We start from the raw sequence: 22,849 nt of genomic DNA, 5'->3' as shown, positions 1-22,849 counted from the left end.
AGATCTCCTTTTAAACATCACAGGACAAAAAAGCTCACATTTGATTACTTCAGAAGAATGGAACTTGGAGATTTTTCAGGATTAACTTGTTGGCCAAGTCCTATAGATTTTGGAAGTGTACGGTTATGGGCACAGAAAAGGATGAAAAGGAAGCATCTGTTCTAGGTGGCTACACTTTTCATTTTCTATTCACCACTTTCTGTAAGTCAAGTTGGTAGAACCCCCATTTACTTCAGTTGTATGAAATAGAAAACCCCTCTAGAGGGTTAGCTTCCCTGTGTTTTTAGTCTGCCTGAGCATCAGCCAGCCACCAAGAGTTAAAGCTCCGGAGAAATAAGCCATGACAATTTTTTCTCCAACCAATCACGCAGGTCCTGCAGAGGATTGTTTGCACCGATTGGCCTTCTGGACCTGTGAACACCTAGCAACTGAAGAGTAAAGAAAGGGAGACAGGGTGCTTAGTTGCTCGTGCAGTTATAATATCTTAGACCCTCATAATGCTAGAACTGTATGTGGCCCTTAAAAGAACACATTAAGAACCTTAAATGTGGCTCATTCATTCCTCCATATTTAATCACTCATTGATTTTTCAATCCAACCAACACCCTCTAAGAAATCACTTCTGTTTTGCCATTCATATTGTGAAACTTACTCTTAACAGGCTGTGGTGAGATCTTGGGGGATTGGTGTTGGCAGAAGTTTCTTGATTCTGAAAATACACAAAAAGGAGAACAAACCTTAAAATCCTGAATTGTCATACAATCTGGAAATGCTAGAATACCCAAGCTAAAACAAACTTTAGAGATCTTTTCATTCAAGCCTCAGATTTCAAATTCTGTCATGCCAAGTCATGAAAGGGAGATGTTCCTGAAAGCCCAGAATGTCATACAATGCAGAAACCATTGAATGTCAGACTTGGAATTGCTCCTAGAGGACATTTGCTCTAAGGCCTGCCCTGAACAGTTAAACTTTGTAAGATTGCTTATCTCACATCACACATCCACTCGTTGGTAAGTCTGACACATCGACCTACCCACTGTTTCTTGTGTCACTTTTTGTGAAAGAATAATTATTCCTAATGGATTTCGCAGAGAAACCCAGAAAGTTCCATTCTCGGGAGGAAGTTTGAACCCCTGCCTGGGATGAACCCATGGGAACAAAAGGAATGCAGATTGATTCTTTTGTTTAAGTAGGAGAAGATGCACCTAAGGGTTGGAATTTAGCCTCTCCAGACCAGTCTCCAAGTCATGCCAATCACTGGAACTGAATGAAGCTATAACCAATTAGCTTGGATCAATGTAGGGTGACCTACCTCAAGCTAAGGGGGATACAGTCCCTGGACACACCAAGGTCAGTCTCCCTATTGCTCTCCAGTTGAGGGGTCTGTAGGTGCTTAGGCCTGCAGACTATGTACTGCCTCTCTGAGACATAGCATGGATCTGCTGGGGCTCTTCTCCTGCTTGTGCTAACTGCCACAAGTCAATTCTTTACTAACATATAATATGAATAATCATAAGTACTTACTGCCAAAATGGGTGCAATCACAATTCACATATAATAATCTAAAAACCCAGCCTAGCAACAAATAACTTAGCTAACATATTTTCTTGCTGACAATGCAGGATACACACAGACTGACCATAGAGCACTTAGAATGAGAAAACAGCCAAACTAAGATGGAAGTTCACCTGTTTATTTTTTCTTTCTTCTGCCAACTTATCCCATCTTCTCTTCAGGGCTCTGAAATCCAAGGTGAAGAAAGAGGATCCACTTTAATAAACACCTTATGATGCATTGTAGAAATTGAGTCAGATTATATCATATCACGGAATCAAAGAACTTTATCTGTTATAAGTCATCTTTGTCTAACAAGATGGGAAAACACGTACATTAAAAATGTGTGTGTATCTGTGTGTGCAGACATGTGGGCAAATGACTAAGGAGTTCTTTTCTATTTGGGCACATTAACCGAAGATTTCTTTCTCGCCCATAGTAACCTTTTAGATATTGACCCCAGGGTTGATGGCACTTGCAAATGTCCCAGTCTGTTTCTGATGCTTCGATCCTGCACACAACCACAGGAGTGTATCGGCTTGCCCTTACTCTATGACTTGCCAGCAGATAGTAAGGTCACACTACTGAGATGTTGGAAGTCATTCCACTCCTATTTGCTGATATTTAAGATGATGAAACTGAATGCCAAGGAAAAAAGGCTCTTGTCTATGGGCAAAGAGGGAAATGTGGAAGAACAAGGATTTGAACTGAGGGCTTCTGCCTGCCCACACACACAGAAAGAAATCTAGGTGAAAATCTTTGGACAGCACTCTAAGAAAGGACTCTAAGGAAAAGAGAAAAGAAGAAAAGCTGGTGGCTCAACAATTAAAACCAAGACAGGGGGGGCGGCTAGGTGGTGCAGTGGATAAAGCACAGGCCCTGGATTCAGGAGGACCTGAGTTCAAATCCGGCCTCAGACACTTGACACTTACTAGCTGTGTGACCCTGGGCAAGTCACTTAACCCCCATTGCCCTGCAAAAAAAAAAAAAAAAAAAAAAAAACCAAGACAGGAAACCATTTTATTCACTGCATTTTCAGGTATCCATCTATAAGACAGGTCTTACTTGGAAGAGGTGTTGGCAAAGCAAGGTAATCGTTTCCGCAGTTCTGCTCGTGTCAGAGGTGCTTTTGGAACCCCATCTACACCTAGAAATAAGACGAATTCAGTGAGGAAAGGATTGATTAGCAAAGGATAACAGCTCCTTGTAATTCAGTCATCTAATTAGTAGCATGTATGGTGTAGTATCAAGAGCACTGTAATGGGAGCCTCGCAGTCTCTACTCCATGCCTAGCTAGCTGTGTAATTAATCTCTCTGTGCCTCATTCATTGTACTTCCAAAGGACAGAGGGTTCCAACCAGATGACCTCCAAGTTCCTTCTAGTACTACCACTCTGTGACCACTTGTAAGGATTTGAGAAGACAAAACACTGATTCACCATCAAAGTAAGTCATTCAGCCCACCCCCAACTTAACAAGGTCCTGTTGGTGGTATTTTTCATAACCAACACAAAACAAGACTAAGCCAATGAGCTCATTCTAATTACATCATTCCTTAGGCACATACCTGTTTTGGCTAGACACAGTTCACATCAATGGCAATTCAAAATTCTGTCACCAACCCTGATGTCTCTGAAATCTCTCTTCTTCCCCCTTAAGCTCTTCTTGAAGAACCCATGCATTCCAGAATCTCCCATCAGTTGAGTCCAGGATCATTCAGTCTTACCTGAACTGGAGGATGTGTGAGATAAGAAGGACAAATTCAAAGCTGACTCTTCTTCTCTGATCATCTCGCGTCTTCTCTTTTCCTTCCTTATTTCATTTTCTAACATTTCTTGTAGTCGTTCTTCCAGTTCTCTTATCTAAAAATTTTCAAAATCGGTTTTATCTTCCAATTCCAATTACTTCTACTTTTTAAACTACTAACAATTACAAAAGAGATGTTTGAGTCTGAAATATAGCATCTATCTCTGAACAACCTGCTCCTCAATAAACACAATTACCACTTATTCACTCACCATCTGTTTACATGGAAGTTGCCTGTCCAGCTAATATGGCCTTCATAAAACTGCCAAGATATGTTAACTCTGCCTTCCAGGAACATATAATCCAAGTATGAAATGGTAGAGATGAACACCAGCAATGAAAAGAGAACTCTTTAATGACCTCAGTATTTTATAACTGTATCAAGGAGAAAGAACCCGGAGGAAATGACTTCCAGCTGGGAGAATGTATCAGGGAGGCGTCCTAAAGGAAGGTCAAGGTTTGCAGAGGGAGAGAGGAGATCTCTGACATTACAGGGGGAAAACTGCATGTGCAGGTGGGAGAGTGTGACAGTACAAGGGGCACTTGGGAAAGGCAAGTCAGGCAGGGGGATTGCACTCTTAGGTTTGCAGAGTGGCATCCTGGGGAGGAAGGTGGGAAATCCCTGTTGGGGATCAGTCTGTGCAAGGCACATAATCTGTGTTTCATTTCACTAGAGAACAGCACTGGCTAGAACCTTACTAGCCACAGAAGCCTTTCTGGAATAAGGACAAAACCAGTCACTGTCAGTATTCTGAGAATTCCTACAGAATTACCAGAAAGTCTCCATATGAGGAAATGTTCCCCTGTCCCTAAAGGGCTGTGTTATTTTCAATTCTAGAAATTCAAACTATCATACATTTCTGAAAAGTTTCACGAAATCAGTGGTGAGTGAACTCATTGAGAAGGAAAGCAATGATCACTAAGAACCCACATGAGTTCTCCAAAGATATCACATCCAAAAAATCCAAGATCGTCACTTTTACATTCACATAATTACCATTTTTCTCCTTCTTTTATACGTTCATTTACACCATCAGATTCATACTCCCAAATCCACTGATGTTAATGTCCTCATGTCAACAACCCGCTTACTACTCCACCCCTTAACTTCATTAGTTCCACTAACTTTGTACCTTAAGATCTAGGAATATCATATTATCTGAAAATTCTAGATTAACAGAGATAAAACAACAGCAACAACAACAACAAAAACCCTTAAATATCTTTTGTCTCAAGCCTCACATTTCCTAATAATCTTTCATTCTATCGCTTTAACTCACTTTTTCTAACTCGATGCCAAAGTGGCAGGGCAAGAAAGGGAGATGCTACTGAAAGCCTGGAGTGTCATGCAATGTAGAAACCATAGAATCTCAGATTTGGAAAGGCTCTTAGAGGTCATTTGTTTTTGTTTTGTTGTTGTTGTTGGTGGTGGTGGTGGTTTTTTGTTTTGTTCTGTTTTGTTTTGTTTTTGCTAGGGCAATGAGGGTTAAGTGACTTGTCCAGGGTCACACAGCTAGTAAGTGTCAAGTGTCTGAGGCTGGATTTGAACTCAGGCCCTCCTGAATCCAGGGCTAGTAAGTGCTTTATCCAGTGCGCCACCTAGCTGCCCCCAAGGTCATTTGTTCTAAAGCCTGCATTGAACAGTTAACTTCGTAAGATTGCTTATGAAACTCACATCTCACACCCATTCCTTGTTAATTATGACACATAAACTAACACCCCACTTAACTTTGCGTATCTGTTTTTCTTGCTCACTATCCAGGTTACCAATAGACTGACCATAGAGTAGTTGGAATGGGGAAACAGCTATCCTTAAATCTAGATGACAGAGTTACTAAAATAAAAGTTTACCTCCTCAATATTTTCTGTTTCGTGAGGTGCCAAAATTGATCTTTTCCTGATTCTTCTGAAATCCAAGGTGAAGAAAGAGGATGAATTTTAATAAAGAGTCTATATGAACAGTACAAATTGAATTGAATTATATAATAATTTTACTAAAGAACTTTATGGGATGTAAGTGCTCTATGTCTTACCATATAAGGAAACGTATCTGAAAACTGTCGATGGCTATGTGTACATGCATGTGGGCAAATAATTGAGGTGTTCTTTTATTTGGGGGCTTATTCATAGAAAATTTCTTTCTCGCCCAGAGTAAATTCTTAGATATTGACCCCAGAGTTGATGGCACTTGCAAACGTCCCAATCTGTTTGTGATGATTCAATCCTGCACACAACCACAGGAGTGTGTCTGCCTGCCCTTACTCTATGACTTGCCAGCAGACAGTAAGGTCATACTACTGAGATGTTGAAAGTCATTCCACTCCTATTCGCTGATATTTAAGATGAAGAAACTGAATGCCAAAGAAAAAGACGCTTGTCTATGGGCAAAGAGGTAAAAGTGGAAGACCAAGGATTTGAACTCGGCTCTTCTGCCTGCCCACACACAGAGAAAGAAATCTAGGTGAAAATCTTTGGACAGCACTCTAAAAAAGGACTCTAAGGAAAAGAGAAAAGAAGAAAAGCTGGTGGCTCAACAATTAAAACCAAAACAGGGAAAACCATTTTATTTACTGCATTTGCAGTTATCCATCCACAAGACAGGGCTTACCCGGAAGAGCTGTAAGAGGCTAAGTGTTTCCTCAGTTCTGATCGTGGTAAAAGTCCACTTTCATCGCCATCTTTACCAAGAAATAAGAGGAATTCAGTGAGGAAAACTCTGAAAATTACCCCATTGATTATCAAAGGATAACAGCCACTTGTAATTCAGTCATCTAATTAGTAGCATGTATGGTGTAGTATCAAGAGCACTGTCATAGGAAACTCAGAATCTCTACTCCATGCCTAGCTAGCTGTGTAATTAATCTCTCTGTGCCTCATTCATTGCACTTACAAAGGACAGAGGGTTCCAACAAGAAGCCCTCCAAAGTTCCTTCTAGTACCACCACTCTGTGAGGACTTGTAAGGATCTCAGAAGACAAAGCACGGTGTCACCCATAAAAGTAATTCATTCAACCCAATTCATTCAATGATAATTACATCATTCCTTAGGCACATACCTGTTTTGGCTACACACAATCCACATCAATGGCAAAAGTACTATATTAGGAGCCTCTGAGTCTCTACTCCATTGCTAGACAGCTGTGTCATTAATCTCTCTGTGCCTCATTCATTGCTCTGACAAATGACAGCAGGTTCCAACAAGATGACCTCCAAAATCATACTAGTACTAACGCTCTGGGACCACTTGTAAGGATTTCAGAAGACAAAACACAGATTCACCCATAAAAGTAATTCATTCAGCCCTCCTCCAACTTTTGGTTTTTATTTTTCAAAACCAAGACAAAACAAGGCCAAGGACATGGGGTAATGATATTTAGATCATCCCTCATGCTCATACCTGTTTTGGCTAGACACAATCCACATCAATGGCAATTCAAAATTTATTCTGTCACCAACCCAGATGTCTCTGAATTCTCTCTTCCTCACCCATAAGCTCTTCTTGAGGAACCTATGAATTCCTGAATCTCCCATCAGTGGAGTCCAGGATCATTCAGTCTTACCTAAACTGCAGGGTGCTTGTGTTGCTAAGCTTGTTGATGCTGAATCTTCCTTCTCTGTGTGCTTCTGAAGGCTGGACTTTTCCTCTCTTCTTTCATTTTCTCGAATTGCTTTTTTATTTTGTTCTTCCCCTTTTGTTACCTGAACATTTGCAAAAGCAGTTTGTTCCTTCCTGTTCCAATGACTTCTACTTCTTTTTTACTACTAACATTCACAAATTAGATGTTTGATTCTGAAATATACTGCCTATCTCTGAATTACCTGCTCCTTAATAAATACTCAGTCACAATCTGTTGCCATGGAAGTTGCCTGAGCAGCTAATAAGGCCTTCCTAAAACTGCCAAGATATGTTAACTCTGCCTTTCAGGAATATATAATCCAATAATGAAATGGAAGAGATGAACACCAACAATCAAAAGAAAACTCTTTAATGACCTCAGCGTTGTATAACTGAACCAAAGGGAAAGAGCCAGGAGGAAATGACTTCCAGCTGGGACAATGTATCAGGGAGGTTTCCTGAAGGAAGGTCAAGTTTGCAGAGGGTGAGAGGAGATCCTGACATTACAGGGGGAGAGCTGCATGTGGAGGTGGGAGAGTGTGACAGTACAAGGGTCACCTGGGAATGGCAGGTAAGGCAGGGGGATTTCTCTATTAGGTTTGCAGAGTGGCACCCTGGGGAGGAAGGCTGGAAATCCCTTTGGGGGGCCAGTGTGTTCAAGGCCCAGAATCTGTGATTCATCTCACTAGAAAAAGGGGCACATTGTCATTTTGTGAGCAAAGGACTGTCAATATCCTTCGTAGTCACAGAAGACTTTCTGGTATTATGACAGAACCAATCACAGTCAGTATTCTCAGAATTCTTGCAGAATTACCAGAAAGTCTGGATATGAGGAAAATGTTCCCATTTCCCTAAAGGGCCATGCTTTTTTCAACTCTAGAAATTCAAACCATCATAAATTTCTCAACAGATTAATGAAGTCATTGGTGAGTGAACTCATTGAGAAGGAAAGCAATGGCCACTGAGAACCCACATGAGCTCTCCAAAGGGATCACATCCCCAAAATCCAACATCATCCCTCCTAGGTTCACATAATTGCCTTTTCTCTCCTTCCTTTATACTTTCATTTATACCATCAGATTCATAGTCCCAGTTTCCATAGTTGTTAATGTTCTAGTTACAGTGTTCTTACTACTTTACCCCTTGCCTTTATTATGAGAGAAAGACTGTATTTGGATTCTTCTCAGAGCCCTTAAGGTAGAGAGTGAGTCTTGTTTGAGGCCCTACAGCTTTATGGCCCCATACCTCCCAGTAGGGGGCTTCTCCCCACAAGAGACTTTGAGCTGAGGCCCCTGGGCCTTAAGCCAAGCAGGACCTGAAGAAGGGCCTGGGTTTTGTGGGAGTTGGGCTGAGCTGGGAGTTCACCTTGAGGTGAGAGAGGTGATCCTCAAGTGATTCTGAGCTCAAGCCCTGATTTGAGTTTTGTTTTGAAAGCTTATATTTACAGAAGCACTCTTTAGTGGGGAATGGGGATATTCTTGTTCAGGCAGAGGTTTGGGGCCTAAGGCCACAATCTGTTTGGTTGGTCAATGGAGCAAAGTGATTGGTCAAATCCAAAGACGGGTGTTTTTTTTCTTGAAGAGTTATGTATATTAAATACACAGCATCGTTCTGAGGAGGAGGAGCCCACACTCTTGCCCAGAATAGGTCAAGGCCTGGTACTGTAGTTTGGAAAATCTGATTGGTCAACTTGGACCACCTGCCTAGCTTCTAGCACCGTGTTTGGACCATTTAGTACAATCTGATTGGTTGTTATTGTGATGCTGTCTGTTGACTGGGGGGTATGTACATGAGGGGTATTGAAATGCCTTCATGTGATTGGTCGGAGGGGACCCCTGCAGGGCTATAAGTAGAGGTGAGGGGGCCTCACTTCACTGCACTCTCAGGCATATTCAGAAGAGTGCCCATCTTTGCAAAGATGCATAAAGCCTTCACTCACCAACTGCTGACTGCTTGGAATTTTTGAACAGCAACCTGTTAGCAACACTAGGGCTGCCAACACTAGAGCTGCTGACACTGAAGCTGTGCAACACTATGAAAGGTTAGCTGGGTTTCTAACAATTTGGTGCATTGGCCGGGAACCTGAAGAGGAAGATTGGTCCAGTGGAGGTCAAGAGGGTCCAGCAGGAGCTTCCTGCTGATTTCTTTGGCTGAGCCCACGGGGGGATCTGCAGCCAGTTCGTCTCTGAGGGGATTCGAAGAAGCGGCAGCAGCATGTAGGTAATGCTCAAGGAGGAGCAAGGGAAGAAAAGGCAGCAGGAGAGAGAGAAGGAAAGAAGGGGACTGAACCGCGGCGATCAAACACTTTTGTGCACAGACCCAGGCAAGGAAAGGCAGACTACCTTAGTACTTCCCGGCCAACTGGGGTACATTCTGCGGGTACTGGAAATGAAAGTGTGTGAATGAGACGTGCCATAGGCATGAAGTGAGTGTGCAGCTCAGATCTGCAGTTCTTTTGTCTCTCGAGGGAGAGATTCAGAGAAGAGGGAAGTGAAAGGTGGCGCTGCAGAGAGAGAGAAAGCCTGAAGCTCCAGGGGTGGGAAGTTTAGGAGGTTAGGGTAGGTCACAACCATTAGAACAAAAACTTGGCAGAATGGGGAATAAGTCCCAGAAGTAGGTAGGCATCTGGAGGCCCGGGAAAAAGCCCAACCCGGGAGGCAGCATTACTCCTGATAAGTCTTTTGGGTAGGATGCTGGGAGAGATGAGGGGGAAGAGGTATTTCCCCAGGGATAATGGTATCTCAGGCCCTGGGAATGAAGTGATCCCAGGAGGCAGCATTCCTTCTTTGGGTAGGATGCTGGAGAACCTGGAAACAAAATTGGAACCAAATTAGCATCTTGGGCCCTGGGGATGAGCTCAAGCCAGGAAGCAGCATTTCTTCTGACAGTCCATTAGGTAGGATGCTGGAGAGATGGTGGGGGAAGTTTTTGAGTATAACAAGAGGATCAAAAGGAACAAAAAAGGGATAAAAAGGAGATCTCACAGCTGTCGGTTTCTTTCCGTGTGTGTAGTTGTGTGTCTCTTGACTGTTGTCCTCATGTGTACAGTCTTTGGGAATCTGTAGTTGTAGCCTTTCCCACGCTCTGCCCAGGCTGGGAAGATGGGGGAGGGTAGAAATGGATTCAGAGTTTGAATCAGGTTTTAGAATGTAAATTCTATACTATGCATTCATAGTTTTAGATGAACATTGTAAAAGATGATAGATTTTTAAAAATTGTTTCAGGGAGGGGGCTAGAATCGAATCGTGACACACCGCATGTCCTAAAGTCCCAAAGTTCCTCTCTTTCCTCACGGCAATTTTGGCTGTGGAGGATGGAGGCATCCAGTGCCTAGGGATTTGGGACCACTTTTGACATCGTGTGGGGTAGAATGGTTTAAAATTGGGCATTACTGGTAATGTGTAAAAGTAGAGAAGAAAAAGAATTTTAAGTCCAAAGAACAGCTTTTGGCTTTCATTTAATTTGCATGAACAATGCCACTTGTCTCTGCTTTCCAGGGCTGCTGCCAAAGCAATACATGGGTTGAGATGCTCCTGGTCTGCTGAAGTCCTATGACTAAGAACTTCTACTCCAAACAAAGCTACTTGGAGTTACATAGAAACAGGGAAATGGAGAGTCTTCTTTCTCTCCTTTTCTCTCCCCGCTTCCCTTCCTGATTCTGACTGCAGCACTATCAGTGGGGTGCGTCAAAGAGAATAAGTCCAGAGAATTTTATATGGTTGGCAAAAGCAAGTAGAAAGTTGTGCCCTGTTTATGCTGACAGGAGAAACAATTGGGCAACTTTAAAGAAAAAAGAGTGTATGGACACTTTAAGTGCTAAGCTTCCATTAAAAAGCCTGTGAGTCCCAGAAGTAGTTGAGTCTAGACCATGTTTTGTTTCCTCTCTAAGACACAGAGGAAAGCACTGGAAGAATTTTGGAGATAAAGGAGGAAAGTTGGTAAATTATAGTAAGGGAAAAGCCACAGAAAAGAGATTTCCTAGACTCCCCTTAATGTGTAGACTCTCCAGAAAGGAAGTGGTGTAGGATTTGAAATTCCTACACAGGAAATGGCTTTACTGGCATTTATAAGGTTGCTTATTATAGAAGTAATTTGGGACTAAATGGGGAGATGGGAGGAATGATTATCTAGACTGAGACAGCAATGGCCAGCTTCAAAGGGGACATATGAGGGATAAGAGGGATCTTCTTGTGGCAGGAATAGAAGAGGCAGTCCCCAAGTCTCAAAATTTGGATAAAGCAAAAGCTTAATGTGAAGCAGGAAAGAGAGGAATCGCTATCCACCTTCTTAGAGAGACTTAGGGACCAGATGAGAAAATATTCGGGAATGAATCCTGAGAGAGCACTAGCTCAAGGAATGTTGAGGATAAATTTGCTCACCAAATCCTGGCCTGCTATCATGAAGAAATTGCAGAAAATAGAAGAGTGGAATGAGAGACCTCTAGAGGAGTTGTTAAAGGAGGCCCAGAAAGTACTTGTTAGGAGAGAGGAATAGAGACAGAAACAGAAGTTGAAAATAATGGTTTCAATAGTTGAGGAGCTTATGGAAGAGAGTTCTCCTGGAAGAAAAATCCAAAGTCAAAGGAGGGATAGAGGATACCCAAGAAGAAGCCCATGGGGGGCTAAATGTTATCAGTGTGGGAAACCAGGGCACTTCAGAAGGGAATGTCCTGAATTAAGGAGGGAAGAGAAAGCCATGCCCCTCATGATCTTCAATGAAGTCTAGGGATGTCAGGGGATTCTCAAGCCTGATAACCTACCCAGAACCCCTAGTAAATTTAAAAGGGGGGGGGCAGCTAGGTGGAGCAGTAGATAGAGCACTGGCCCTGGATTCAGGAGGACCTGAGTTCAAGTCTGGCCTCAGACACTTGAAACTTACTACCTGTGTGACCCTGGGCAAGTCACTTAACCCCAACTGCCTCACCAAAAAAAGCAAACCAAAACAAAAAACACAAAAGAAAAAAATTTAAAGGTGGGAACAGCGATGGAGGAAGTAACCTTTCTTGTGGATACTGGGGCTGTGAAGGCCTCCTTGCCAGTATTATCAATAGATAGATCAATAGATAGATCGATAGATCGATAGATCGATAGATCGATAGATCGATAGATCGATAGATCGATAGATCGATAGATCGATAGATAGATAGATAGATAGATAGATAGATATGTAGAGATATAGATATAGAGATATATACCGGTTTTGAGGCACCCAATGTAAGACATGCGTGGACTCTAGCCAGGAAAGTTGAAGGGCCATAATATTGTCTAAACCATACCAATTGGGGCAATGAAGTAGTGTGATTGGGCCAGAGTTCTTGTGTTTGGACTTGCCACTCCCAGCTAATGAGAGCCAAACAGAGAGTATGGAAGTGGCATCACACAAATGGGACTTGGGTCCTAGGGTTCTATGAATGTTGGAGTTAAACAAATTGTTCTGGGAGAGCAGAGGCTCATGATTGTAGGTAGAAGAAAGAATAAGCCTTGTGGAAGTGTAGATACTGGACCGATCCCTCTAATAAAAGAAGAGGAGGTCCATTGGGCTCCTTGGATCTATTTTATTTGCCTTACATGGCTAGCCAGTGTGGGAATCATACAAGATTCTGTAAACAGACAGGACCAGCCTTAAAGGGACATTATTGGATTTGTGGAAAACTGCTTATACTCAGTTACCCCAGAACTGGGTAGGGATCTGTTACATTGGACTGATTAGGCCAGAACTCTTGTTATTAGAAGAAGATCAAGGCCAAAGGATTAGGCCTAACATTGTATGAGGACTTGGGAGAAGCAAGACCCAAAAGACGTTTAGATACCAGCCTTACTAGCAATGGAGATGCCAATGGATGGGGAAACAAGTGGCCACCTGAAAGGATCAGTAAAACCTATAGGCTTTGCCACTTGGGCCCGAGATGGCAGTTGGGGATATCAAACACCCACATCCATATTAAATAGGTTAATCAGGCTGCAAACACTGGTGGAAATGGTTACAAATCAGACAGGCCAGGCCTCAGACCTCCTGGCAGAGCAAGCTACACAAACTAGGGAGGCTGTTCACCAGTACCACCTGGCAAAAGAAGTCCAGGGAGTCTGTGGGAAATTAAACTGGAGCATATGCTGCTTGAAGATAGATGACAACAGAAAGATAATAACAGGGATAGCAAGTGACATCAGAAAAAGAGCTCCTATGCTGGAACAAAAATGGGATTCACTCTTTGAGAATAACTGGATATCCTGGTTTGGTGGAAAGTGGTGGAAACAACTGGGGTTGTTCTTCATATGTGCTACAGCTGGTTTACAATTCATACCTTCTTTAATACCTTGTTTTGTAAACCTTATCACTAGGGTTGTGGAGGGGATGCAAGTGGTATCTTTACAGCAGGGAAAAGAGGATATCAAATGATGGTATTACAAAAATACTCAGAGCCTGGGTTGGACGTTTTAGATTTAGATTTAGAAGTAGAGAAATCATATGGACAGGGAATGAGAAGAGTCCACGCATAATAAATTAAAAAGAGGAGGGATTGAGAGAAAAGACGATATTTGGACTCTTCACAGAGTCCTAAAGACAGAGAGTGAGTCTGGTTTGAGGCCTTACAGCTTTATGCCCCCCCTCCTACCTCCCAGCAGGGGGCCACATGGCACAAGAGGCTTTGAGCTGAGGCTCCTGGGCCTTAAGCCAAGCAGGACCTGAAGAAAGGCCTGGTTTTGTTGGAGTTGGGCTGAGCCAGGAGTTCACCTTGAGGCGAGAGAGGTGATCCTCATGTGATTCTGAGCTCAAGCCCTGACTTGAGATTTGTTTTGAAAGTTTATGTTTACACAAGCACTGTTGTTTAATGGGGAATGGGGACATTCTTACTCTAGCAGTGGGTTGGGGCCTAAGGCCGCAATCTGATAGGTCGGTAGAGAGAGCAAAGTGATTGGTCAAACCCGAAGACAGGTTTTCTTTCTTGAAGAGTTATGTATATTAAATACACAGCACTGTTCTGAGGAGGAGCCCACACTCTTGCCCAGAATAGGTCAAGGCCTGGTATTATAGTTTGGAAATTCTGATTGGTCAACTGGTACCACCTGACTAGTTTCTAGCACCCTGTTTGGTCCATTTCATACAATCTGATTGTTTGTTATTGTTATGCTGTATGTTGATGGGGGGTATGTAAATGAGGGGTATGTAAACTCCATAATGTGATTAGTCTGAGGGGACCCCTGGAGAGGTATGAATAGAGGTGAGGGTCCTCACTTCAGTGCACTCTCAGGCACATTCTGAAGAATGCCCATGTTTAGGAAGATGAATAAAGCCTTCACTCACCAACTGCTGACTGCTTGGAAGTTTTGAACAGCAACCTGCTAGCAACACTAGGGCTGCCAGCACTAGAGCTGCTAACACTACAACAGTGCAACACTATGAATGGTTAGCTGGGTTTCTACCCCTTAGGTCCAGGAACTTTGTACTTTAAAATCTAAGAATATCATATAATCTGGACATTCTAGACTATCAGGGCTTTAAAAAAGCCCTTAACGATCTTTTGGTTCAAGCCTCACATTTCACAGGACTCTTTCATTCTGTAGGTTTAAATCATTTTTTTTCTTTTTCTGACTGGAAGACAAATTCCAGCTCAAGTGAGGGAGATCCTGGAATGTCCTACCATAAAGATACCCTAGAACGTCAGACCTAGAAAGGCTCTTAGAGGTCATTTGTTCCAAGGCCTGCATTGAACACATAACTTTGTAAGACTGCTTATCAAGTCACATCTCACACCCACTCCTTGGTAATTATTATGCATAAACTAAACCACCACAGAACTTCGTGCTTCTGTGTCCTTTGTCCACAATTCAGGTTAGGAAGAGAATGACCATAGAGTGGTTAGAATGGGGAAATAGGAATACTTCCATCTATGTGACAAAGTCACTAAGATAAAAGGTTACCTTCCCATGATTTTCAGCATCATCAGGTGCCATATTGGATCTTTTTCTGAATCTTCGGAAAACGAAGGTGAAGAAAGTGGACCTGTTTTAATAAACAGTTAAAGATGCACAATAAAAATTGAGTCAAATTATATGATAATTGTACTAATGAACTTTATGTGATGTGAGTGCTCTATGTCTAAACAATATAAGTAAATGTGGATGAAAATTATGTATCTGTGTTTGCATGCAAATGGGCAAATGACTGAGGTGTTCTTTTATTGTAGGGGTTAATAATAGAAAATGTCATTCTCCCCACAGTAAATTCTTAGATACTGACACTAGGGTTTGGATGGCACTTAAAAACTCCTGATCAGTTTGGGGTGATTCAGTCCTGCACACAGCCAAAGGAGTCTGTCTGCTTGCCCTTGCTCTGTGACTTGCCGGCAGATAGTAAGGCCATACTTTGAAAAGATGAATGGCATTCTAGTTCTATTCCCTGATATTTCAGATGAGGCAAATGAGTCCAGAAGATAAAGGCTCTTGCCTTTGGGGAAACAGGTAAAAGTGGAAGGATCTGCACCATTGTTGAGCCCCATTCCCCAGGAGTCAACCTCAACTTTAAAAGTCAAAAAAATAGGCTAAAATAGCAATAAGAAACAGAAAAGGACATATAGCATGAAGAGATTCTATGGCAATAGGGAAGACCAAAACACAAACTCAGACCAGGAAAATACTGTCAAAATACCTACATGTGGAGCCTCCAGGGAAAAGATGAATTGGTGGTCTCAAGACCAAAAAGCCTTCCTGGAAGAGCTCAAAAATGATTTTAAAAATCAATTAAGGGCAGCTAGATGGCGCAGTGGATAACGCACCGGCCCTGGATTCAGGAGTACCTGAGTTCAAATCCGGCCTCAGACACTTGACACTTACTAGCTGTGTGACCCTGGACAAGTCACTTAACCCTCATTGCCCCACAAAAAATAAAAAAAAAAATCAATTAAGAGGAGTAGAAGAAAGATGGGGAAAAGAAATGAGAAAAATTGGAGTTACCCCAAAGAAATATGAAAAAAGAGTCAGCAGCCTGCAAAAGGAAGCACAAAAATTGACTGAAGCAAACCATTCCTTAAACAATGTGAAAGAATGTAGAAAAGCTTACTGAAGAAAATAATGACTTGAAAACTAGAATTGGGCAAATGGAAGTTAATGACTCCATGAGATATCAGCAATCAGTCAAACAGAATCAAAAGAATGAAAAACACAGAAAGGACCCAAAGAAAAAGAGAAAAGGGAAAAGATCATTTTTAAACCATTAAAACCAAGCCAGGGCAAAACATTTTATTCTGTTCCTTCTTTGTTATTGATCTACAACACAGGACTTACCGGGAAAAGAAGCTCCCAAAAGAGGTTGAAGGTTGGTTTACTGGTGATGCCCCCAAAGGTGCTTTTGTCTCCACATCTTTATCAAGAAATAAGAAGAATTCAGTGAGGAAAATGGTGAAAATTTGCCCACTGATCAGCAAAGCATAACAGGAACCTGTACATCAGTTAGATAATTAGTAGCATGTATGGCCCAGTATCAAGAGCACTGTATTAGGAGCCTCTGAATTTCTACTCCATGACTAGACAGCCGTGTAATTCAAATCTCAGAGCCTCCTTCATTGCTCTTACAAATGACAGCACGTTCCAACAAGACAACTTCCAAATTCCTTCGAGGACTAACACTCTGTGACCACTTGGAAGGATTTCAGAAGACCCAACACAGATTCACCCATAAAAGTAATTCATTCAGCCCTCCTCCAACTTTTGGTGGTATTTTTCAAAACCTACACAAAACAAGGTCACGGACATGGGGAAATGATATTTAGATCATTCCTCCTGCTCAGAGGTGTTTTGACTAGACAAAATCCTCACCAATGGCAGTACAAAATTTATTCTGTCACCAACCCTGATGTCTCTGAAATCTCTCTTCCACACCCTTAAGCCCTTCTTGAGGAACCCATGAACTCTTGAAACTCCCATCAGCGGAGTCCAGGATCATTCAGTCTTACCTAAACTGCAGGGTGCTTGTGTTGCTAAGCTTGTTGACGCTGAATCTTCCTTCTCTCTGGGCTTCTGAAGGCTGGACTTTTCCTCTCTCCTTTCATGTTCTCGAATTTCTTCTTTATTTTGTTCTTCCTCTTCTGTTACCTGAAAATTTTCAAAATCAGTTTGTTCCTTCCTGTTCCAAAGACATCTATTTCTTTTTCATTGCTAACATTGCTAACATTCACAAACTAGATGTTTGATTCTGCAATATACCATGTATTTCTCAATTACCTGCTCCTCAATAAACAAAATTACAACATATTCAGTAACAATCTATTTACATGGAAGTTCCCTGTCCAGCTAATATGGCCTTCCTAAAATTGCCAAGATATGTTAACTCTGCCTTCCAGGAACATATATTCCAATAATGAAATGGAAGAGATGAACACCAACGATGAAAAGAAAACACTTTAATGACACCTGCACTGTATAACTGTACTAAAGTGAAAGAGCCAGGAGGAAATGACTTCCAGCTGAGAGAATGTATCAAGGAGGCTTCCTGAAGGAAGGTCAACTTTTGAAGATGGTGAGAGGAGATATCTGCCTTTACAAGAGGAGAACTGCATGTAGAGTTGGGAGAGTGTGACAGTACATGGGGCGCTTGGGAAAGGCAAGGAAGGTAGGGGGACTGCACCATTATGTTTCCAGAGTGGCATCGTAGGGAGGAAGGTTGGAAATCCCTCTTGGGCTTCAGTCTCTTCAAGGGCCAGAATCTATGTTTCATCTCACGAGAAAAAGCAGCGCATTGGCACTTTGTGAGCAAAGGACTGTCAATACCCTGTCTGGTATAATGACAGAACCAATCACAGTCCATATTCTCAGAATTCTTGCAGAATTACCAGAAAGTCTAGATATGAGGAAATGTTCCCATTTCCCTAAAGGGCTATGCTTTTTTCAAATCTAGAAATACAAACCATCATCCATTTCTTAAAAGATTCAAGAAATCATTGGTGAGAGAACTCACTGAGAAGGAAACCATTGATCACTAAGAACCCAAATGAGCTCTCCAAAGACATCACATCCAAAAATCCAACATCATCCCTCCTAGATTTAAATAATTACTTTTTTCCCCTTCCTTTATACTTTCTTTAATTCCATCAGATTCATAGTCCCAATTTACACAGTTGTTCATGTTCTAGTTTCAAATCTCTTACTACTCTACTCCTTGACTTTCATTATGGCCACCAACTTTGTACCTTAAAATAGAGGAGTATCAAATAATCTTGACACTCTAGACTACCAGAGCTTAAAGAAAAACCTTAATGATCTTTTGGCTCAAGCATCACATTTCACAGGACTCTTTCCTTCTGTCGGTTAATTTTTTTTTCTCTTTCTGATTGGAAGAAAATCACCAGGTTAAGTGAGGGAGATTGTACAAATAGCCTGGATTGTCCTACAATGCAGAAACCATGGAACCTGAGACCTCGAAGGGCTCACAGAAGTCAATTGTTCTAAGGCCTGCATTCAACACGTAACTTTGTAAGCCTGCTTATCAAACGCACATTTCACATCCATTCCTTGATAATTAGGACACATAAACTAACCCACCACATAATTTTGCTCTCAATCCAGGTTACAAAGAGAATGACCATCGAGTGGTTAGAATGGGGAAACAGGACTACTTCAATCTCCATAACAACTTCATTAAAAGATTACCTTCCCATTGCTTTCTTCCACATCAGATGCCATACTTGATCTTTTACGAAGTCTTTTCAAATCCAAGGAGAAGAAAGAGGACCTATTTTAATAAACATTTGAAGATGCACAGTAAAAACTGAGTCAATTACATAATAATTGTCCTAATGAACTTATGTGATGTAAGTGCTCTCTGTCTAACAATATAAGTAAACCTACATGAAAACTGTATCTGTCTGGTTGTGCATGCATGTAGGTAAATGATTGAGGTGTTCTTTTATCCAGGGGGTTATTAATAGAAAATTTCTTTCTCCCGCACAGTAAATTCTTAGTTACTGACACCAGAGTTGGATGGTACTTAAATGTCCTGATCAATTCTGGATGATTCAATCCTCCACGCCACCACAGGGACACGCTTGCCCTTGCTCTATCACTTGCCAGGAGACAGCAAGGCCATACTTTGAGATGCTGGATGTCATTCTAGTTCTAGCCCCTGATATTTCAGTTGAGGAATATGATTTCAGAAAAGAAAGACTCTTGCCTTTGAGCAAAGAGGTAAAAGTGGAAGTGCAATGATTTGTACCCAGGTCCTCTGCCTGCCCACATTCAGACGTCTAGGTGAAAATCTTTGGACAGCACTCTAAGAAAGAACTCAGAGGCAAAGACAAGATGGCAGAGAGAAGCCAGGAATTTGCCTGAGCCCTCCTGAGTTTCCCTCCAAAACAACATCAAAACACGCCTATACACAGATTGTGGAGCTACAGAACCTACAAAAAGAAAGAGAGACACAATATTCCAACTTGAGATAATTTATGAGACTTCAGAAAAAGTGAGAGTGTTGTGCAGTACAGCTCTGAATAAGGTAGAAGGTGTCTAGGCAAGTCAGAAGGAGGCTCTTGGCCACAGCACAGATCAGCAGCTGAGGCCCCCTGGTCTTGGCTCAGCAGGCTGGTGGGTGCAGCAGGCCAATCGTGAGACCCACCAGCCCTGACTTGATTGGGCAAAGTGCCAGCAAGAGAACTACCCACAGAAGATGTGGGACTAGGCCAAGCCATCCTAGCACATGGAGCAAGCCCAGGCAGGTGAAGAATCCACAAGCCACAGACATCTCAGAGCAAAAAGCCAGTGACCAGGCCCCTAACCACAGCACAAGAAGCTGACAACAGTGACCCCTGTGCCCCAATATCAGAACTCAACTTGAAAAGTCAAAAGAGAGGCTAAAATAGGAGTAAGAAACAGAAAAAGACAATTACCATTGAGAATTTCTATGGCAATAGGGGAGACCAAAATCCAAAACTCAGAATAGGACAATACTGTCAAATTGCCTCCATGTGGAGCCTTAACAGGGTCTCAAGACCAAAGAATCTTCTTCATAGAACTCAAAAAGGATTTTAAAAATCAAATAATAGAAGTAGAAGAAAAAATGGCAAAAGAAATGGGAGAAATGGGAGTTACCCCCCAGAAATATGAAAAAAAAAAAGTGTCAACAGCTTGGAAGAAGAAGCACAAAAACTGACTGAAGCAAAACATTCTGTAAAAAATGGTGAAATGGGAGGAAAATGGCTAAATGGAAAAGGATGTGCAAAACATACAGAAGAATATAATCATAACAAGAAGAAGAAGAAAATAATACCTTAAAAATGAGAATAGGCCATATGGAAGTTAATGACTCCATGAGACACCAGCAATCAATCAAACAGAATCAAAAGAATGAAAACAATAGAAAGGACCCCAAGACAAACAAAAAAGGAAAAATATGGTAGCTAATCAATTAAAACCAAGGCAGGACAAATTGTTTTGTTCAGTTCTTTCTGGGTCATGCTTCTACAAGACAGGTCTTACCTGGAAAATAATCTTAAAGGTAACATCACTGGTGATGCTTCCAAAGGTACCTTTGTCTCCCCATGTTTATCTAGAAATAAGATGAATTCAGTGATGAAAACTCTGAAAATTACCCCATGGATTAGCAAAGGATAACAGAATACTGTACTTCAGTCATATACTTAGTAGCATGTCTGGTATAGAATAAAGAGCATTATATTAGGACCTCCAGAGTCTCTGCTCCATGCCTAGCTAGCTGTGTAAATTAATCTCTCTGAGCCTCATTCATGGCACTTACAAATGACAGTAGGTTCCAAGAAGATGACTTCCAAAGTTCCTTCTAGTACAACCATTCTCTGACCTCTTTCAAGGATTTCAGAATATAAAACACTCATTCACCCATAAAAATAATTCATTCAGCCCTCCCCCAACTTAAAAAGGTGCTGTTGGTGGTATTCTTCATAACTGATACAAAACAATACCAAGCAGATGGGGTAATGGTATTTAGATCATTCCTCATACACATTCCTGTTTTAGCTAGACACAATCCACATAACTGGCAATTCAAAATTCATTCTGTCACCAACCCTGTTGTCTCTGAAATCTCTCTTCTTCGCCCTTAAGCTTTTCTTGAGGAAACCATGTATTCCTAAATTTCCCAGTAGCTGAGGCCAGGATCCTTCAGTCTTACCTGAAGTGGAGGACCCTTGTGTTGAGAATAAGACCTCCGAAGCAGACTCTTCTTCTCTGATATTCTCACATCTTGTCTTTTCCTCACTTCTTTCATTTTTTTGTGTTTCTTCTTGAGGTTCTTCTATGTCTGTTACCTAAAAATTTTCAAAATCAGTTTGTTCCTTTGTATTCCAATTGTTTCTATTTTTTTTAACTACTAACAATTCAAAGATAGATTTTTGAGTCTGAAATATAGCACCTATCTCTTAACTACCTGCTCTTCAATAAACACAATTACCACTTATTTACTCACAATCTGTTTACATGGAAGTTGCCTCTCCAGCTAATATGGCCTAAATAAAACTGCCAAAATATGTTAAGTCTGACATTCAGGAATATGAAATCCAATTATGAAAATGGAAGAGATGAACACCAGCAATGAAAGAAAAACTGTTTAATGAGCCCAGCATTGTACAAGTATACCAAAGAGAAAGAACCTGCAGGAAATGACTTCTAGCTGGAAGAATGTATCAGGGACGCTTCCTGAAGGAAAGTCAAGTTTTTCAGGGAGTGAGGGGGGACATCTGACATTACAGGTGTAGAGATGCATGCAGAGGTGGGAGAGTGTGACAGTACAATGGACACTTGGGAAAGGCAAATAAGGCAGAGGGATGGCACCATTACATTTGCAGAGTGGCATCCTGGGGTGGAAGACTGGAAATCCCTTATGGGGGTCAATCTTTTCAAGGGCCAGTATTTGTGTTTCACCTCATTAGAAAAAAGGGCGCTTTGTCACTTGGGAGCAATGGCCTGCCTATACCATCAGTAGTCACAGAAGCCCTTCTGGTATAATGACAGAACCAATCACAGCCAATATTCTGAGAACACTTGCAGAATTACCAGGAAGTCTGGTTATGAGGAAATGTTCCCAGTTCCCTAAAGGGCCTTGCTTTTTTCAACTCAAGAAAGCCAAACCTTCATAAATTTCTGAACAGTTTCATGAAATCATTGGTGTGTGACCTCATTGAGAAGGAAAGCAATGATCACTAAGAAGCCACATGAGTTCTCCAAAGACATCACATCCAAAAATATCCAACATTATCCCTCTGAGGTTCACATATTACCTTTTTTTCTCCTTCCTTTATACTTTCATTTCTACTATCAGAGTCATCGTCCAAAATCCACATTTGTTAATGTTCTAGTTGGAATCCTCTTACTACTCCATCCCTTGATTTCATGAGGTCCACTAACTTTTTACCTTAACATCTAGGAATATCATATAATCTTGAAATTCTAGATTACTAGAGCTATTAAAAACACCCTCAAAGTTCTTTTGGCTCAAGCCGCACATTTCACAATACTCCTTCATTCTGTCGTTTAAATCATTTTTTTGGTTTTTGACTTGAAGCCAAGTGCTAGGTTATGTGACAGAGATTCTACTAATACCTTGGAATGTCATGTAATGCAGATATTATAAAACCTTCTTCTTGGAAAGACTCTTCGAGGTCATTTTGTTCTAAGGCCTATATTGAACACAAAACTTTGTAAGACTGCTTATCAAACTCACATCTCACACCCATTCCTTGGTAATTCAGACACATAAAATGAGCCACCACATAACTTTGTGTTTGTGTTTTCCTTGCTCACAATCCAGGTTATGATGAGACTGACTGTAGAGTGGTTAGAATGTGGAAATAGGTATACTTCAATCTACATGACAAATTCACTAAAATAAAAGTTTACCGTCAGATCACTTTCTG

General features: G+C 41.5%; 1 protein-coding gene and 1 long non-coding RNA gene across 2 annotated transcripts; both read right to left on the bottom strand.

Moving 5' to 3' along the window:
• Positions 1–10: 10 nt before the first annotated feature.
• On the bottom strand, positions 11–17,022 carry LOC122736997. The gene is made up of 11 exons (XM_043979388.1): positions 16,925–17,022; positions 16,257–16,332; positions 14,895–14,976; positions 6,920–7,058; positions 5,968–6,037; positions 5,211–5,265; positions 3,280–3,415; positions 2,620–2,701; positions 1,689–1,740; positions 653–709; positions 11–428 (listed from the first exon to the last, which is right to left on the bottom strand). The coding sequence occupies exons 3-11, from the start codon at positions 14,925–14,927 to the stop codon at positions 318–320; spliced, it is 735 nt and encodes a 244-aa protein (XP_043835323.1). The 5' UTR covers positions 14,928–14,976; positions 16,257–16,332; positions 16,925–17,022; the 3' UTR covers positions 11–317.
• Positions 17,023–18,640: 1,618 nt separating this feature from the next.
• On the bottom strand, positions 18,641–21,229 carry LOC122743671. The gene is made up of 3 exons (XR_006355007.1): positions 21,109–21,229; positions 20,439–20,508; positions 18,641–18,699 (listed from the first exon to the last, which is right to left on the bottom strand). It is a non-coding gene; the product is annotated as an uncharacterized LOC122743671 (long non-coding RNA).
• Positions 21,230–22,849: the final 1,620 nt, after the last annotated feature.

Source organism: Dromiciops gliroides, chromosome 1 (assembly GCF_019393635.1).
Source record: "Dromiciops gliroides isolate mDroGli1 chromosome 1, mDroGli1.pri, whole genome shotgun sequence".
In the NCBI taxonomy this organism is placed as follows: Eukaryota; Metazoa; Chordata; class Mammalia; order Microbiotheria; family Microbiotheriidae; genus Dromiciops; species Dromiciops gliroides.
The sequence above is the reverse complement of the archived record's forward strand: the minus strand, read 5'-3'. Positions and strand labels throughout refer to the sequence as shown.